The 19,712-nt window shown below is 40.8% G+C and overlaps 1 protein-coding gene across 1 annotated transcript in view; it reads right to left on the bottom strand.

Annotated features, from left to right (window-relative positions):
- Nucleotides 1–19,712, bottom strand: part of LOC142250231 (transmembrane protein 132D-like) — a 1,501,062-nt gene that overhangs the window by 1,086,750 nt on the left and 394,600 nt on the right. Inside the window, exon 2 of the mRNA XM_075322366.1 lies at nucleotides 10,231–11,110. Within this exon, the coding sequence (XP_075178481.1) occupies nucleotides 10,231–11,110 (880 nt within the window). The remainder of the gene's footprint in view (nucleotides 1–10,230; nucleotides 11,111–19,712) is intronic.

Below are 19,712 nucleotides of genomic sequence, written 5' to 3'. Positions count from 1 at the left end.
AGGCCGACATAGACGAGAGGACACGGACAAACAGCATAGTACACCACAGCCTTGGAAAGGCAATTGATCTTCTTTTTAATGGGAAAAACTTTCCCATTAGAGGAAGTGAACTCTGTCGCTGTTTCAATGTTAGGGCATGCAACGCATGCCCCACACGGTGAGCAGCCAACTCTTAACCTAGATGTAATAGAAGAGGAAGATGCGAAGGAAAGAACATTCTTATCCTTTTTGTTGTAGTGACTGGATGTCAGTATGTCTTTCAGATTTCTGGCCTTGCGGGCTGCAACCGATGGTCTATCGGGCAAATACCTCCGAAAAATGGGATCGACAGTCAGTATAGACCAGTACCGGGACATGACTTGTAGCATCCGTTCCCAATGTGAATGGTACCTGGTGACCATTCTCACCATATTCGCATTTTTAGTCCCATGGTCACCAAATAATAAATCTACACGTGGAGAATTCCTCGCTCTATTATATGCCCTTTTGATAGACCTATTGCTGTACCCACGGTCACGGAATCTCTGTTTGAGATCCAAAGCCTTGGATTCAAAAGAAGAGTCCGAAGAGCAAATCCGCCGTAGGCGAAGAAATTGTCCCACTGGGACTGCTCGTACAACATGTGCGGGGTGGGCAGAGGTGGCATGTAAAACCGAGTTTACAGAAGTGTCCTTACGGTATAGATCTGTTTGTAAAAAACCTAATGAATCTCTTATGACCAAGACATCTAGGAATTCGAGGGACGTGTCACTGAACTTATGAGTCAGCCGTATATTCATTTCGTTGTTATTCAAATTTCGCATAAATAAATTAAGTTCCGGGATCGTCCCCTGCCAGATAAAAAAGATGTCGTCGATGTACCGCGTCAAAGGGGGATGCGGTCCACCGACGACAGCCAATCCGACAGGAGAAGGTCCCTCTCCCACAGCCCCAGAAACAAATTAGCATATGAGGGCGCAAAGGCCGCCCCCATTGCTGTTCCCTGGAGCTGCAGGTAGAGGGACCCCCCAAAAAAGAAAAAATTATGAGTCAAGGCAAAACTCAATAAATTCATGACAAAGTCCCTCTCGGTCCCAGACATGTTGGTCATAGAGAGAAAATACGACACCGCCTGTAGTCCGTCACAATGTCGAATGCTCGTATAGAGCGATTCGACATCGCAAGAGACCAGCAGGGAGCCTTCCCCCACTTGTATGAAATCAATTTTTTGCAAAAAATTGCCCGTGTCCCTTGTAAAAGAGGGAAGAGACTCAACCAATGGTTTCAACAAAGAATCGATGTAAATACAGACACGTTCGAGAAAATTGCCCACACCCGACACAATAGGTCTACCCGGTGGCATATTCACATCTTTGTGTACTTTAGGTAGCAGGTACAGTGTCGGTATCGTCGGCTCACCCACACGTAGCGCATCAGACAGTCCCCTCTCTATAGTACCACACTCCACAGCATCAGCCAAAAGACAATGTAGTTCTTTAGTGAATTTGCTCAGGGGATTAAAGGTGAGGTGTTGATAGCATTCACCAACCCTGAGCTGTCTGTACGCCTCTCTTTCATAAAGTGTACATGGCCACACCACAATATTCCCGCCCTTGTCGGCCGGTTTTATCACAATATCCTCCAAACTCCTGATCCTGTTAATGCAGCTTCTCTCTTCCCTCGTAAGATTATCATTACGGATATTTTTAGGGAATTTGGAAAATTCATCGGAGACGAGCCGCACGAACAGATCTACATTGGGACAGGCCGACAAGGGGGGGAATTTTTTAGATTTAATCCGCAGCCGTGAAGGAATCTTACCTAAAGCACCGGCATTATGTTCCTCAGATAGCTCCTCCAAAATTCGTAGAGCAGATTGTTCAGTCTCAGTAGGAAAAGCCCTCTGAAGGTCATCGTCATGGAACCATTTCTTCAACATCAGTGCTCGACCAAAAATGTGTAGATCCTTCACGGCTGTAAATGGATCAAAACGTGAACTAGGTGAGAAAGTGAGGCCCCTAGCTAGAACCTCATTGTCTAAAGCTGAAAAAGTGTGTTGGGATAGATTGATTACCTTCGGGGTACTAGCTTGTTTCCCCACCCCAGGGGGTCTCTTATTCTGATTGCCAGTTGTTTTTTGTGGTTGCTGTTGTTGCTCCCCTTTTCTTCTATTCCCAAACCGTGTGGTCACCGGAGAAAGAGACTGATCAGATGTACCGCCCGCAGACGAGACCGAGGACACCGACACCGATCTACCATGCGTAAACCGAGGAATTGGTTTCCGCCACCTGTAGACTTTTAATTGTTTATAATCATTCATGTCACGCGTGATCTTTTTTGAATGGGTCTCTCTGATAGATTTTTCCCATTCCTCGGAGCTAGACGTCATCGCCGTATCAAAGGTCGCAATCTCCTCAGCCGAGGACACCGCCTTCAAATCGGAATATGCAGTGTCCAACTCCCTCTCTACTTCATCCAAGGTCTTTGAGTTAAGACCAACAAGTAACTCCATGAGTTTCAGCGAGCTGGTGGAGCAGACTTCTTCCCACCTACTGATGAAGGTCGTATCCTCCACAGGGAATGAAGGGAACACCTGTATCCTGAGTCCTCGAGGGACCATTTGTTTAGAAATGTACCCCTCGAGGAACGCCTTGTTCCACCAAACTTTCGTACGCTTATGTAATAAGCGTTTCACATTGTTTTGCAGTTCAACACGTCCCCTATGTTCAATACCATTCCCATCAGGCAGGTTACCATCAAAAGCTCTACTACAAGCAAGTTTCCAGGAAATATCCCTGGTTCGATAATCCATGCTTGGTATGAAAAGAACCTGTGAAAATACACAGAAAACCAAATGAACAAACAATACCAATATACACGAAGAGTCTTGTGCCATAATTAGCATATGGAAAAAAGCCATATACAGAATATAAGTGGAACCATAGAAGAGAAAAATCTGTACAGAGACTTTATAGTTGAAAAATAGAATCAAATTTTATTGAGTACAAAAGACAACAATTATTATGATTAAAACTTTTTTTGTAGAGAGAGACAGGTGATAATACCCACCAAATGATACCCATACACCAACCTGGCACATATTACATGTAAAAAGCAGTCAGACAGCCAAAAGAGGCCAAAAATAGATGATCAAACAAAAGGGAGATCAATTGGCATGAATGTGCATCAACTGTTGTAAAAGCCCTGTGTTAGAAGTCAGTAATACAATTTTCTCAAAGGTGCAGCTATAGCCACTGGCACCATGCCTCAACCCCCACTATACTGACCACCTAAAATGTAACCACCACAGAGTACCAGTAACTATCCTTGTGGCATGTAGTCAGTCTACGGGGACCCTGAGTTTAAACGCTAGGGCTGTAAGGTACAGTAGTAAAAATACCATTCAAGAACAGAGTCGTACATACCGAACACATGGACAGCCATATGATCAATAGATTTCTCTCCTGGTGCCAGTGCGCGCGTGCGTTCGCCCTGGCTGCGCTGGGTCGCTGTGTGCGTGTCCTTTGGGCTCCTTCCGCGGTGATCTGATCACCGTGGTCGGTGCTGGACGCGCCCATGGCGACGTAGTGCTCCCAGTGCGTCCGCCCGTGCGCCATGAATGGTTAACCGGGACAGAATGATAGTCCCAATATACCTTATGTATATTGTATGTGTGCAATATGCGCTATGTTTTAGTGCCATTGTCAGTATTTTTTGAGACTGATCTGATGTTACAATTGCACTATAGTGGGTCATGTCCGTATAATATAGCTTATTGTTGTATACCATTTCTTGTTTGCCTCTTACTGTATGTACGATTTTGCTATTTGTAATAACACCCCTTTATATACTTGCACGAGATGCAGCCGTGGAGTGGGCTTTGTGCCGGGCTATGTACCAGGTTGCCATGGCGCCCAGTCTAAAGGTCTCTATAGGTTGATTAAGTGTTGTACACACGCTTCCTTGTGTGACGTGGTGAGCGCACCTCCCAGTTGATGACGCGGTTCCCTTAGTTGGATACTTCCGGTTTCGCGTCATCCTGGGGGGCGGGGTCTAAGTCGTCACGGGCCCCTTTGAAAATCAGATTGTACGGCCGTACACACCCCCTATGTGACGTAGGTGAGCATGCCTCCTGTTTGATGATGTGTTGCCGATGATGGTGCCGCGTCAGATAGGGGCGTTCTGTTTGGACTATTACCCATGTGCTATCCACCAATACTACTGAGCTTTGTGTACACACCCCATATGTGACGTGTTTGGCACGCCCCCAGGTTAATGACGCGATGCCCATATTTGCACATTTCCGGCTTCGCGTCATACATGGGGGCGGAGCCTGACTGGGCTGCGTGGGCCACTCACCAATGGCAGTTGCCGTTATAGTATATTCCGGCTGGTCAGTGCACTCTTGGACGCTTTGATTGGCCAGGATTGACCTGGTTTAGGATTGGACAGGTTTTATTTATAAGGACGTTCTTTTTTATTCTGAGACCACCCCCGGAAGAAGAATTACGAAACCTATAGGTCGGGGTTCCTTACCCTTATACCACACCTCAGGTACGATATTGCTTTATGCTTTGTTGCCCTGTGCCACTAGTGATATACACATTTGCAATTGTTTGCTGGATTATATAATAATGTTGGCACAGGGTACCTCCAGCAGCCAGCAGTTTTTTTCTATTTACATCTATTGATCATATGGCTGTCCATGTGTTCGGTATGTATGACTCTGTTCTTGAATGGTATTTTTACTACTGTACCTTACAGCCCTAGCGTTTAAACTCAGGGTCCCCGTAGACTGACTACATGCCACAAGGATAGTTACTGGTACTCTGTGGTGGTTACATTTTAGGTGGTCAGTATAGTGGGGGTTGAGGCATGGTGCCAGTGGCTATAGCTGCACCTTTTGAGAAAATTGTATTACTGACTTCTAACACAGGGCTTTTACAACAGTTGATGCACATTCATGCCAATTGATCTCCCTTTTGTTTGATCATCTATTTTTGGCCTCTTTTGGCTGTCTGACTGCTTTTTACATGTAATATGTGCCAGGTTGGTATATGGGTATCATTTGGTGGGTATTATCACCTGTCTCTACAAAAAAGTTTTAATCATAATAATTGTTGTCTTTTGTACTCAATAAAATTTGATTCTATTTTTCAACTATAAAGTCTCTGTACAGATTTTTCTCTTCTATGGTTCCACTTATATTCTGTATATGGCTTTTTCCATATGCTAATTATGGCACGAGACTCTTCGTGTATATTGGTATTGTTTGTTAATTCATTAGAATGCTGCTAGAAAATGCTGCTAATTCATTAGAATGCTGCTACAAAATGCTGCTAATTCACTAGAATGCCGCTAGAAAATGCTGCTAATGCATTAGAATGCTAAGAGATAATGCTGCAAATTAATTAGAATGATGCTAGAAAATGCTGCTAATTAATTAGAATGCTGTTAGATAATGCTGCTAATTTATTAGAATGCTGCTAGAAAATGCTGCTAATTCATTAGAGTGCTGCTAAAAATGCTGCTAATTCATTAGAATGCTGCTAGAAAATGCTGCTAATTCATTAGAATGCTGCTAGATAATGCTGCTAATTCATTAGAATGCTGCTAGATAATGCTGCTAATTCATTAGAATGATGCTAGAAAATGCTGCTAATTCATTAGAATGCTGCTAGATAATGTTGCTAATTCATTAGAATGCTGCTAAAAAAATGCTGCTAATTCATTAGAATGCTGCTAGAAAATGCTGCTAATTCATTAGAATGCTGCTAGATAATGCTGCTAATTCACTAGATTGCTGCTAGAAAATGTTGCTAATGCATTAGAATGCTGATAGATAATGCTGCTAATTTATTAGAATGCTGCTAGAAAATGCTGCTAATTCATTAGAATGCTGCTAGATAATGCTGCTAATTCATTAGAATGCTGCTAGAAAATGCTGCTAATTCACTACAATGCTGCTAGAAAATGCTGCTAATGCATTGGAATGCTGATAGATAATGCTGCTAATTTATTAGAATGCTGCTAGAAAATGCTGCTAATTCATTAGAATGCTGCTAAAAATGCTGCTAATTCATTAGAATGCTGCTAGAAAATGCTGCTAATTCATTAGAATGCTGCTAGATAATGCTGCTAATTCATTAGAATGCTGCTAGATAATGCTGCTAATTCATTAGAATGATGCTAGAAAATGCTGCTAATTCATTAGAATGCTGCTAGATAATGTTGCTAATTCATTAGAATGCTGCTAAAAAAATGCTGTTAATTCATTAGAATGCTGCTAGAAAATGCTGCTAATTCATTAGAATGCTGCTAGATAATGCTGCTAATTCACTAGAATGCTGCTAGAAAATGCTGCCAATGCATTAGAATGCTGATAGATATTGCTGCTAATTTATTAGGATGCTGCTAGAAAATGCTGCTAATTCATTAGAATGCTGCTAGATAATGCTGCTAATTCATTAGAATGCTGCTAGAAAATGCTGCTAATTCACTACAATGCTGCTAGAAAATGCTGCTAAATCATTAGAATGCTGCTAGAAAATGCTGCTAATTCATTAGAATGCTGCTAGAAAATGCTGCTAATTCATTAGTATGCTGTTAAATCATGGCGGCTGCTAGATAGTTGTATTATGCTGCGAGTTCATAGATGCTGGTAATGATTAGGGGATTTCGAGTTACGTTGCTATAAATTATTAATTGGTGATAGATCTCAGGAAGAAACTGTCAGGATAAAATTCATTCTGACTGTATACAATGTATTGAGTTAATCTGAGATTAGCAATTAGGTTCACTGGGAAAGCATTTTTATAGGAATATCCTTTGATTTTATATATATATATATATATATATATATATATATATATATATATATATATATATATATCACAATATCACATGATGGTTTACTATAACTCAATTAGTTCCCAACTGTGTAGAGGATATCATCATATCAGACCCCCTTACTGTGGGTGATATTATCAAGTGTTAACATATTAATATTCTGGGTAGACCTGCATAATTGTTTGTAGATTAGGATGATTGATTTTAATATTTTCAATAAATAGTTTTATTAGGTATATCCACTAGGTCAGTGATTTTGAATATAACTATTAGTTACATTTTGAGAAGGTATTTATGGAGATATCGGCCAAATCTCTACAGACCATTCGTTTTTAGGGCACAATTAATTCTTACCTCCCTCTTCCTCCTGGGTCAGCTCCTGATTTGTTATCAGTTGTGGAAAATTCACAATCCCAGCACCAAGAATCAGCAGCTTTCACATGACTCTTGAGTTTGTTTAAAGGTAATGTTATATGCACATGTAGTGATAGTAATGTAGACTTCAGAACAAGGCACTGTAACGTGTCCCAGTAGCATATGCTCAGCAGTAGCACACGGCTATAGAACCTGAACTGTCACTCAATGAGGAGTGGCCACTCCCTCAGCAGCAGGGATGTAAGGAGGGGGAAAAATTGTGTGATTCTCAAGACACAAATAAAGAATACTCCTTTATCACTACAATGAGTTCAAGAAGCTTTGCGGGGTCCTTTTCAGATGAGAAAATCACTGACAAAATACTGATGGTAAAAACTAACACATGGACCAAACATTGGATCAAAAACACTGATGACACTGGTACCATTTTCTCAGTACTAGAAAAAAGAGCATTTGAGGCATAGGTTTTTATCATGCATATGGAGGACATCAGGAAACAGTTTATTTTCAATATCATTTCATCATGGTCTTTCTTATTTAAGCGTAATACTAACGTACATGAGTAATTTTGTAAAGATTTTCGAACAAATGCCAAACAGTACTTATATTATGGATGTTTAGAACAATTCCTCCTTTCCTCCCCCAATAAGATAACAAAATCAACATATTATGCTGCAATTTGTTTTTCATTTTATCCTATAGTTTAAATAGTATTATACATTTAATTTGAAACATTTAGAAACTTATTCTGTAATCAGCAATTATCTTCTGTATGCAACTAAAGCGGGCTTTACACGCTACGATTTTGCTACAGCGATCTCGTTGAGGTCACGGATTTTGTGACGCACATCCGGCCGCTGTAGCGATCTCGTAGTGTGTGACTCGTAGTGTGCGATCTTGTAGTGTGTCCAAAATTGCTCCTCGTTGACATGGGGGTCCGCTCCCAATTATCGATACTATCGCTTTCCCATTGTTGTTCCTCGTTCCTGCGGCAGTGCACATCGCTGTGTGTGACCCCCGTAGGAACGAGGAGCATCTCCTACCTGCCACCGGCCATAATGTGGAAGGAAGGAGGTGGGCAGGATGTTCGTCCCGCTCATCTCCGCCCCTCCGCTTTCATTGGGCGGCCGCTCAGTGACGTTGCTGTGATGCCGAGCGGACTGTCCCCTTAGAAAGGAGGCGGTACGCCGGTCACAGCGACGTCGCTATGCAGGTAAGTATGTGTGACGCGGGGTGCGCGATTTTGTGCGCGATGGGCAGCGATATGCCTGTTTCGCACAAACAATGGGGGCGGGTCGCATGCTAGCGATATCGGGAAATATCAAAGCGTGTAAAGCCACCCTAAGGGTACCATCACACTTTAGCAACGCAGCAGCGATCCCACCAGCGATCTTACCTGGCCAGGATCGCTGCTGCGTCGCTACATGGTCACTGGCGAGCTGTCAAACAGGCAGATCTCACCAGCGACCAGTGACCAGCCCCCAGCCAGCAGCGACGTGCAAGCAACGCTGCGCTTGCACCGAGCCGGCAACTGGAAGCTGCGGAAACTGGTAACTAAGGTAAACATCGGGTATGGTTACCCGATGTTTACCTTAGTTACCAGCGCACACCGCTTAGCTTAGCGTGTGCAGGGAGCAGGAGCCGGCACTGGCAGCGTGAGAACTGCGGAGGCTGGTAACGAAGGTAAATATCGGGTAACCACCTTGGTTACCCGATGTTTACCTTGGTTACAGCTTACCGCAGGCTGTCAGATGCCGGCTCCTGCTCCCTGCACATTCAGGATTGTTGCTCTCTCGCTGTCACACACAGCGATGTGTGCTTATCAGCGGGAGAGCAACAATAAAAAAATGAACCAGGGCTGTGTGTAACGAGCAACGATCTTACAGCAGGGGCCAAATCGCTGCTCAGTGTCACACACAGCGAGATCGCTAATGAGGTCACTGCTGCGTCACAAAAAACATGACTCAGCAGTGATCTCAGTAGCGATCTCGCTGTGTGTGAAGTACCCCTAACACAGTATTTACATAGCATGTTAGCATGCCCCTGTGGGAGTGTTAACATGCTAATGAATGCGCATGCCTTACTCTTTATGGCAGCCGGAGGTGGATGGATGTCCACTGGGAGTGCGCAGGACTTCCAATCATGCGCACTAAACTGATGCCAGGTGTAAGCTTCCTGGCTTCAGTGAGGTATACTGCACATGACCAGAAGTGCTGGGGACTCCGGATCATGCCCAGTCCACATCCGTCCACCTCCAGCTGCCATAAAGAGAGAGGTATGTGCGGCGTCACTGCATATTCATTAGCATGTTAGTACACCCACAGGGATGTGCTAAAATGTTTTGTGGGCCGACCAGCCAAGAGAAGTAACGCCCTTGCGACTAATCGCTGGACTCATTAGCATATAAGAAACGATCTTTAGAAATACTTTTTCTAAACATCTGTTTATTTATGTTAGTGTATACAGGGACAGTTAGGCAGGGATTACTAATATGCACCCAGAACTGCTCGTGGCTCTGGGTGCACTTTGCACCTAACAAGGTTCCCTTTCAGATAGATTAAATAGAAAGTTAGAATGTCAGAGAAAATCAGTATCATGTTATCCTGTTCCTCTGTCTTGGCGATCTGTGTACTGTGTAGAACAAGGCCCAGTCCTCTCCTACCAAAATTTTTGACAATTCTTACTTCTGATGATATTTGCTTAGGAGTCAAATCCTTGCATTCAAAATGTGTGTCTGTGATGAATCTGAAAATCTGCTGTAATTCTGTGATAGTAGCATGAAAATTATAACCATTTTATATAAATTGATACTTTCGTGATGTATATAATACTGGAATGTATATCAACTGCGCATATTCATTTCATGTATCCATATATAAGATAACCTTTAAGTATTTTTTATTTCATCTTCCATTTTTCATTTTTTCAATCACCTAATAACTTAGTGTACCTGATTAAAAACTTAAGACAACATCAAACAATTAATACTTATGTGTTAAAAACAATCTTTGAACACCTTTTTCTTACCTTAATTTGAACTTAGCCTGTGTAAAGTTTTTTGAAAGGAACACAAAATATGATAGAATATCCCCAGTCCTTACACTCCGGTAGAAAGAACGGATAGCTATATTCCCATCAATTACCACTTCAATGGACGAGTTGCTGCTGGGGGCTTGGTAGAGGTAAATACTTCCAATTCTTTGAAGAGGAGGACCAGCATCATCAAAATAATTATGCGAGGATTGGATTTTCCTTGAGTCTTCCTTGACACAATTGCCTTTCTCATCACTTTGCTGAACAGAATAATACAATTCCACTGGACTACCATCGGGCTGCTCCAACATCTTTTTATGTCCTGCGATAACTGTTGGGGGATCAAACCAGCTTGAGAGTAACTCCAGATCGGCAACGCACAATCCTAGGTCACCAGTCAACTTACATGTGGCCTTAACTTCTCTTGTTTCCCGAAATGCAAACACTTTTACACATGGAAGTCTTTCTTTAGTGCTATAATCATCCCAATCTCTGCCCACAATATAAAATAAAACTTGAACTTTAGGTTTAAAGCGATAGATTTTGTGCTTGAGAATATATGCTTTAATCCTCCAGTTGAATGCAAATTTATCTGTAGATCCAAAATGGCTGGAAATTAATAGTAAATCCTGGGGCACTTCTTGCTCAATGAAAAACGGTCCATAAGTGGCATTCATCACTGGTTGTTTCTTGGCTTTATAAATGAGAAATGTTTCAATTCGAGACTGTAGACTGGAGTTCCTCATAATATCCTGGTTTGCTTCTTTAAGGAAAAAGGAAAGCTCACTCTGATGGATAGTGTAGCTCACTGGTAGATAGGTCGGAAGCATGGAAAACCTTTGTATGCTGTCTAATATCCCACGACTTTCTGTCACTGTTGAAAAAGTATAAATAATTCAAGATGAAACTAAAATTGAAACAATGGTTTTATAAAACAAGTAAAAATAAAATAAATTATTTTCCAATAACATTTCAAGTTACAGCACAATTTACACGAAAACGTGATTGTTGGGAGACTGTTAAAGAATATGACTATGACCAACATAAAAGTATAGTTGCACCTTTGCACACAGCTAAGCCACTTAAGGAACAAACAGAAGATATGACATTTTGGAGAAAAACATTTCCTCAAATGTTTAAATGATTGTTATTATTTTTATTACAATAATTTTGCCTTACTACAGAAAATACTGAAAGAAATATATAAAACTGATTCTAAAATTATAACAACCTATTCAGTAAACACTATGAAAACAAAGTATGATTCATGACAAATGATGCTATGCAGCTAAAATAACATGTTCTAATTGAATACACCTACATTAGTAATGCTTCCACTGAATTTTGAATAGTCCCAGTAACTAATTAGCAAAATAAGAATAACTAAAATGTGTATTGTTAGCTAAAATTACTGTGTTTACATCCATTACATTGAATGCATTAATCTAACAAAAAAAAAGTTGGGGAATGCATCACATATTATTTTTTGCTAAGTAAAACCATATAGCAAAATATGTTTGTTTTTGTTAACTTGATCTTATTTACTAATTGTAGATTATTTTTATTGTATTTTCTTTAAATTATTAGGCGAAGACATGTTGCCTAAGCTGCTAAGCATTCAGCGATTATGCTTAAAGGGAATCTGTCAGCAGGTTTTTGCCACCTCATCTGAGAGCAGCATGATGTTGGCAAACAGATTCTGAATCCAACCATATATCACCTAGATTACTGGGTGTAGCCGTTCGGATACAATAATGATTTTTAGATTTAGTCATGTAGCAGATCTGATAGATCTGTGCTGCCCACATCAGGATCTCAATAGAGATTGTACATTGATAGTGCGGTGTCAATCAGAGACAGAAGGCATGTCGGACTGCCATGAGCGTGACATTCTAGTCCGAGCAAAGATAACGGACCTGCTGCTTAAACAAACATAGCAAATAAACAACAGATCGAGCTGTGACAAGACAGGCATCCCTGAACTTTCTGTGTTAACCCTTGCAGCATGCTAGCTTTAGCTTACATAGCCTGCTGATAGATTCCCTTAAAAGACAAGTCCATGCACCATGGACATTAAAAACTTGGAGATGTTCTTCTAAATACTATGGAAAGCTTTCTAGGAATTCTTTGTGACCTCTTGAGAGCTTACAATGCAGAGAGCAGAAGAATATGAGCTACACCCATCACCTATTCCAACTTGAGGATTCTGCATTATCAAAATATTGGTGTTACTTTTCATTATAAATCTTCCTCAAATGATTATGAGGTAACAGCCATATGGATATAAGGAAAACAAGAATTGAAAACTATAGTTGTCATTAATGAAATAGTCTAGCTAACATATATAGGAGGGGAGAAAATATGATACGCTCCACCAAATCATGTGATCAAAGGGACTGACAAGCAGCCCAGTAGAGATTGACTTTTGTCAGCCTGTTATTCGATGCCCGCATCTCCTTGCACTGATCACAGCCCTCATAGAAATTAGCAGGCAGAGTTCCAGAATCTATAGTTTCCACAAATCCTGATGCCACCATGACAGTTGAGGATGCCTGCAAAAATCTCCTTGTGACAGTACTCGTTCCTCTAAGAGGGGCCTCTGGACCCTCAAAACCCGGTTTCTTTGAATGGAGATGGTGAAAATTCCTGACCAAGAGCTCAGCATGGATATCAGAGCCTGCTACCCAAGTCCTTCCCTCAGGACCATAACCCTTCTAATAAACCAAATACTTCAATGAATGGCACACAAAATGGGAATCAACCATTTTTCAAACCTGTAACTCTAATGACTCATCAACTAGGACCAGAGGCAGAGGTAAGGGAAAAGAGATCCCAGAAGGCACGTAATTTTTAACGGAGACCTGGATTTTGAATGATGCCAGGCAGAAAGCCACATGATTAATGACAGCAGTAATTTTATATGGACCAATAAATCAGGGTCCTAACTTCAATGAAAGTGTTTTGAGTTTAATATTCATAATAGATAACCACACCAGATTACTTACACACAGGTCTGGACCAAGGACATGTCTACAGTCAGCCACACTTTTATATTTAGAACCCATGTCATGAAAATTTGCTGAACCTTCTCCCATTTAGATGATAAAAATGAGACAAATAACTCCTCCCCAGGTACTCCTGAAAAGTGCTTTTCCTGAAACGTACAGAACTGGGGATGCCGACCATAGACACAAAAAAACGGTGATACCCTAGTGGATCATGATGATGATTATTAATAGCAAATTCAGTAAGAGGAAGGAAGGAGGACCTCTCCTCCTGATTATCAGATACAAAACAACTTAAATACTGCTCCAAATTCTGGGATGGAATGCTGAAGAACGAGATAAAAATATCCCTAACCAAGAGCAAATTGTACTCCAAAACTCGGAAATTAACTAAGTTTCTCTTTCTAAGACAATATTAGAGGGAACTCCGTGGAGTTTACCAATTTCCCGAACAAAAACTTGAGCTAAAATCTTGGCATTAGCTAAGGATGTTAAGGTGATAAAATGTGTAATTTTAGAAAATGTATCCACAATCACCAAAATAACCGTATTACCAGCAGAGGAGGGTAAATCTGTTATGAAATCCATAGAACTGTGTGACCAAGGTTGACTGAGAACACTCAAGGACTGCAAACATCCCAAAGGATGAGAGTGAGATTCCTTAGTGCACACACAGGTGGCACACGCAGACACAGGCTACCACATCCCTCCAGATTTTCGGCCACCAAAAGCGACGCAACAAGGGATCAAGAGTTCCTTTATTCCCAGGGTGACTTAGTACGAACAGAATCATGAAGACCTTAAGAAGTAGATTCAGAGGAACAAACGACTTAGTCACCAGAACCCCAGACAGTGCATCACATTGAGCTTCAGCGATCTCAGACTCAAAATCCGTACTAAGCGTCAACACCACCACTCCCTTCTAGGGACAGATTCCACCCTCCCTTTCCCCCTCCCCCAGAGAGCTCCTGGACAAAACATCAGCCCTAATGTTTTTAGAGGGAGATAAGTTACAAAGAAATTAAACCTATTGAAAAATAATGACATTCGAGTTTGTCTTAGTGTAAGACGTATTGCAGACTCAAAGTAGACAAGATTTTTATGGTCAGTAATTACTTTAACAGGATAGAGAGCTCCCTCCAAAAGATGTCACTATTCCTCAAATGTTAATTTGATCACAAGTACTTTCCTGTTATAAGTATTGTAATTACGTTATGCCGCTGATAGTTTCTTAGAGAAAAAGGAGCATGGACGCAGATTACCAAGAGACGGATCCTAAGACAACACAGCTGCTACAAATGCTTCTAATACATCAACCTCCACATATAAGGCTGAAATATAACAGGCTGTATCAATACGGGTGTACATGGGAAGCATTTTTTTAATACAGTCAAATGCACACAAAGCACCCTCACACCATCTTAAGAAGTCCATACCATTTTAGTCATGTCTTGCTATGGCAGAAAAGTTCTCAATACATTTTTTGTAATAATTTGCAACACCTAAAAACGTTGCAGAGCCTTAAGGTCTCCAGGACAGTCCCATTTTAATATAGCCTGTAATTCAGTGCGATTCATCAGAGAAAATTATATGTCTCAAAAAAAAAAACAAGTTCCTGTATGGCGAATACACACTTCTCAAGTTTAGCATACATCTTACAGTATGCTCTTTGAGAATTTGTAGTACCTGTCTGGTATTTTCCATATGAGACCCATAATCCTGTAATTATATGAGAATGTCATCCAGGTAAATGATTAGAGAGTTCCAAAAACACGAAAACACAAAATTAACAAAGTATTGGAAAACAGCAGGCGTGTTGGGTAGCCCAAACGTCATCACCAGGTTTTCGAAGTGCCCCTGTGGATTATTAAAGGCCATTTTCCATTCATCCCCATTTGACCCGGATCAGAATATAGTATCCCCCTAAAGTCAAGTTTAGAGAACCATTTAGCACCAGCAATCAGTAATGCGTGGAAGAGGATAAGTATCCAAAACCATTATTTGGTTGAGCTCCCGGAAATACAGGCATGGTGGAAACCCACCATCCTTCTTTTTGACAAAGAAGAAATCAGCCACAACTGGCGATGAAGATGGCCTAATGTATCTTTTCACTAAACTCTCTGTTGTGTACACTTGGACAATTTTGCTCCGGGATCAACCTTGTGGTGCAGTTGTAAGTCCTATGGGGTGGCAACTCCTGACTTCCTTTCTTTGAGAACACATCACATTAATCAGAGAGAGGACCAGGAAGGATAGTAGTGACCACTAAAATACAGGTACCCAAACAGTGGTCTTTACAATATCAATTTCATTATTTCCTCAGTTTTCAAATCTACAGTGTGGTTATGTAAGGCTAACCTGGGAAACCACAATACCATTTGTACAGGAAGGCCCTTGATAACATAAAATAAAATCCGCTCAAAATGCAACACCCCTATACGGAGTTACAGCCCTTTTTCACATTCAAAACAGGAGAATCAGAGGGCAAGGAAAAGGCCCATGCTTGTGGGTCCCCAATTAAAAGAGAAATACTAATTCCAACCAACTGTTCCTCACCAGCAGTGGAGTGAGGACGTAAACAAAAATAAAACTTACATGCCTCTCTAAAAGTAGCAAACTGGCTGCTTTCACCCAAAAATCTTTCTGAGCAAGGCAGTGTGGACTCTGGTAATCCAGAGACCAAGACATATTTCACCGGTGTGGCAGACCAAGCTTGCTGCTGCACCAGCCCCTTCAATGCAATCACCTCAAGAGACAAGGTTTGCAATTGTATCGCTAGTGTTGCAATTGGATCCAAGGTGAAATATAGTTAAAGTGAGGCCTGGTATAATGTCACAATGTGATTGCAGGATACCAAGAGACAGGGAGCTCATATCCTGTCCCTTGCGCTGGAGGACCCTTGGCTTTGTCTAACATCAGGGTTAATGGTGAAAATTCCTGAGTCCCGTGCCTGGCTATTCTCCAAACCAGATCTAATCTGTTCCACTCACCCCCTCAGGGAAGGAAAGGGCAGGAGTTTGATGGGAACACAAATTAAGAGAGACAGGTAAAAACCAAAACTCAGACACACTGCAAACTCACAAAAACAGTTAGAGACTTAGGAAAAAAGCAAGAGGAAGGTGGCAACAAAAAGACAACAAGAGTTAACACCACAACCACTCATAGCCATAAAGCACAACAACCACCTATAAGTCTGGATTGCAACATCTCACCAGATCAGTATAGGTAAACTATAGCTGGACTTTATTAAATAGTCCAGCCAGCATATATAGCAGGGGAGGGAACATGATTTTCTGCACCATAACATGTGATCAAAGAGACTAACAAGCAGCCCAGCAGAGATTAACTCTTGCTAGCCTGCGTAAGCCTGTGGATCGACACCTGTGTCTCCCTGCCAGGTCACAGACATCAGATAAAGTAGCAGGCGGAGTGCCAGAATCTGTATTTTCCACAGATCCTGAAGCTGCACAGGCCACTTCATATTGTTGAATGTATTACACAGGATATTACAATCTGTCTTGGCTGCTCATTGACATGTGAAATATAACATGTAAGTCTCCTAAGAAAGCCTGTGCAATGACTTATGTGGAGATGCCAGAAGTTGCTGTTTCACATCTTGAAATGTTTTCTCAGACATTTTCGAAAGTGCTTCATCATATCTATCCAGTACTGTTTCTGTACATTCCAGCTTATTCCCCAATGACAGAATACATGATTTGGACAATGGATTTTGACCTCCAAACTCACTTTGGCACCTGTTTAATGACTCAGTTTTTCAATAAGTCTTAACAATGAAAACATGCTCCTCCAAACTGTATCTCTACATTGTTAAAAAATGAAGATGGAATTCGGCAGCAGTGAAATGCAAGACATGCACATAAACTACCGATGCACATAAAGGCATGCAGCAAGTATATCTTTCAGTGGAGACGAACAGCATAGGAATAAGTCAGCGAAAGCACTTGGAGTGAAGATGTTTCTAGTCACTGCCACTGAGGTTCATTGCACTCTCACTTCTTATTAACCAAAGTATGTATTGTCAAAATTTCAATACAGTAGACTATCTCTTATAGAACTTACAGCAAATTTTCCAAGTAAAGTAGTGAGTGAATCACCCTGTATAAGTTATTGTAAGGATATACAAATAGAAATTAACAGACAGATCCTTGAAGGGTTGAAAGAATTTTTCTAAATGTGCAAGTTCCCGCAAGTCGAAAATTCTGCAATTTGATTTTTCATGATCAACCACAAAAATAATATAAATCCAATCATCATTTCACACACTGCTGAACACTCACAGAGTGAGTTTATAAGTTCAGCCATGACTGTGTGGGATTCCCCATATTGCCTTGTAGCTATTCCATCACAGGGCCTAGTGCAGCCAATCAGTGGGGCACATCCAGTAAAAAAATTGGGATCATGCCAGGAGTGCTATTTTATGAAAGTACACTGTAGGAATAGTATGTCAGAGCACATAGCTTATTACACATAGGGATATAAAAGACCTTTTCTGATTGGTACTGAATAATATTAAAAATTAGAGTTATAGTCTGTCTGTGAATACTGTAATATCCAAATATTCAAGTTGTTATATAGAGATGTTCTATAGCTGTATGGTCACTCATGACTGTGAATTGATGTGAGATATACTGTATTAACATTACATTACAAATCTTTTCTTATTCTTCACATGCTATAAACAAGGAAGGCACTGTAAACCCCCTCAGTGTTATTTTTGTTACTAAAACAAAATTCTGAATCTAAGGCTTGCGAGTAAAGGCTTATTTAGACTCAGCAACATCGCTAGCAATGTCGCTTGTGAAAGCACCTGCCCCCGTCGTTTGTGCGTCATGGGCAAATCGCTGCCCATGGCGCACAATATCGCTAGGACGCATCACACGTACTTACCTTCCTAACAACGTCGCTGTGGGCAGCGAACAACCTCTTTTTTAAGGGGAGGTTTCTTTTGCCGTCACAGCGACGTCACACAGCGGCCCGCCAATAGAAGTGGAGGGGGGAGACCAGCCGCATTAACGACACACCCACCTCATTGCCGGAGGATGCAGGAATGCTGCTGTTTGTTGTTCCCGGGGTGTCACACGTAGCGATGTGTGCTGCCTCAGGAACGACGGACAACTTGCGTCAAGCACCAGCAACGATTTTTTGAAAATGAACGACGTGTCAACGATCAACGATTAGGTGAGTATGTTTGATCATTAGCGGTCACTCGTAGGTGTCACACGCAACGGCGTCGCTAACGAGGCCGGATGTGCGTCACGAATTCCGTGAAACCAGCGATATCTTGTTAGCGATGTCGCTGCGTGTAAAGCAGCCTTAACTGAAAATGTGCTTCCTACATTGTAAGATGGACAAGCCATATTTTTTCTTTTACATCCTAAAGAAAAATCTCTATAATCCAGAAATTTAAACAAAACTGAGTACATAGCAAAGTTTGTGCATTCAGAAAATATATTTATTTTTTGAACACTTCATTGTTGTAGTAGCCCAATATTAGGCCAATTCGCTACCCTAAATGCACTAACCTTTTGCAGGTGCTTCTTGTGGAACATGGACATACCAAACACCACTCGTGGTGAAAAATCGGTATGAACAGCAACTTTCAATTGTATAGTTTGTGTATAACCATAAATAAGACAGGCCTCTTTCTCCAAAAAGAGAACATTATGAACCATTCATAAAATATAAGCAACGTAAAAAGTCATAAAGTGCATTGTGTCTTTAAATAGGCTGCTGGTTAGCACTAGTTACCATCTATGATTTCTTAGTCATATAAGTTGAGGTCATTTGAAAATTAGTAAAACTGTGTATTAGAGGCTTTTCAGTTTTGCAAGTCATAGCAAATGTATTTAATCTTTGGAAGCTGGTGAATTTGAATGTAAAATGAATATATGCAAGTAAGAAAATACATAAATATTCATGTTAATAGTGATATAACAAATTAGGCTATTAATGTGATTCTTAAGCATTGCCTGAGTCTAATTTAACAATTAATGTATCATTATTGCCAATTCAATATTACATCTGTGCTTACTGATGAAGTGTGCTATTAGACTTTTCTGCATACTGTCAAAAAGCAAGCTGATCATGTCACTATTTTAGATATTTTACACTTGCTGGTTAGATGTATAAAGCATTTATCTATCAGGGGACCTCTTAAACTCTATCTGTGTTGACAGGCAAATGCCTATGATATACATCCCAACTTTCAGAAGCTGCAATTCACCATATCTTGGGATAAAAGCAAGTCAACAAAATACTGTAAAAAATGCATAATGTGTATGTAATAATTATAAATAGTATCTAATTTGTTACTGGACTATATATCATAAAAGAAGTTAACTTTATTGTGCTGCATCTAAAGAGACACTAAACCTATAATCTAGATCAAGGGGTGTAGAACAACATTCAGTCCAGTATGGCTGTTAAGGTCCCGTTACACGCTACAATTTA

This window comes from Anomaloglossus baeobatrachus, chromosome 1 (assembly GCF_048569485.1).
Source record: "Anomaloglossus baeobatrachus isolate aAnoBae1 chromosome 1, aAnoBae1.hap1, whole genome shotgun sequence".
NCBI lineage: Eukaryota > Metazoa > Chordata > Amphibia > Anura > Aromobatidae > Anomaloglossus > Anomaloglossus baeobatrachus.
The sequence above is the reverse complement of the archived record's forward strand: the minus strand, read 5'-3'. Positions and strand labels throughout refer to the sequence as shown.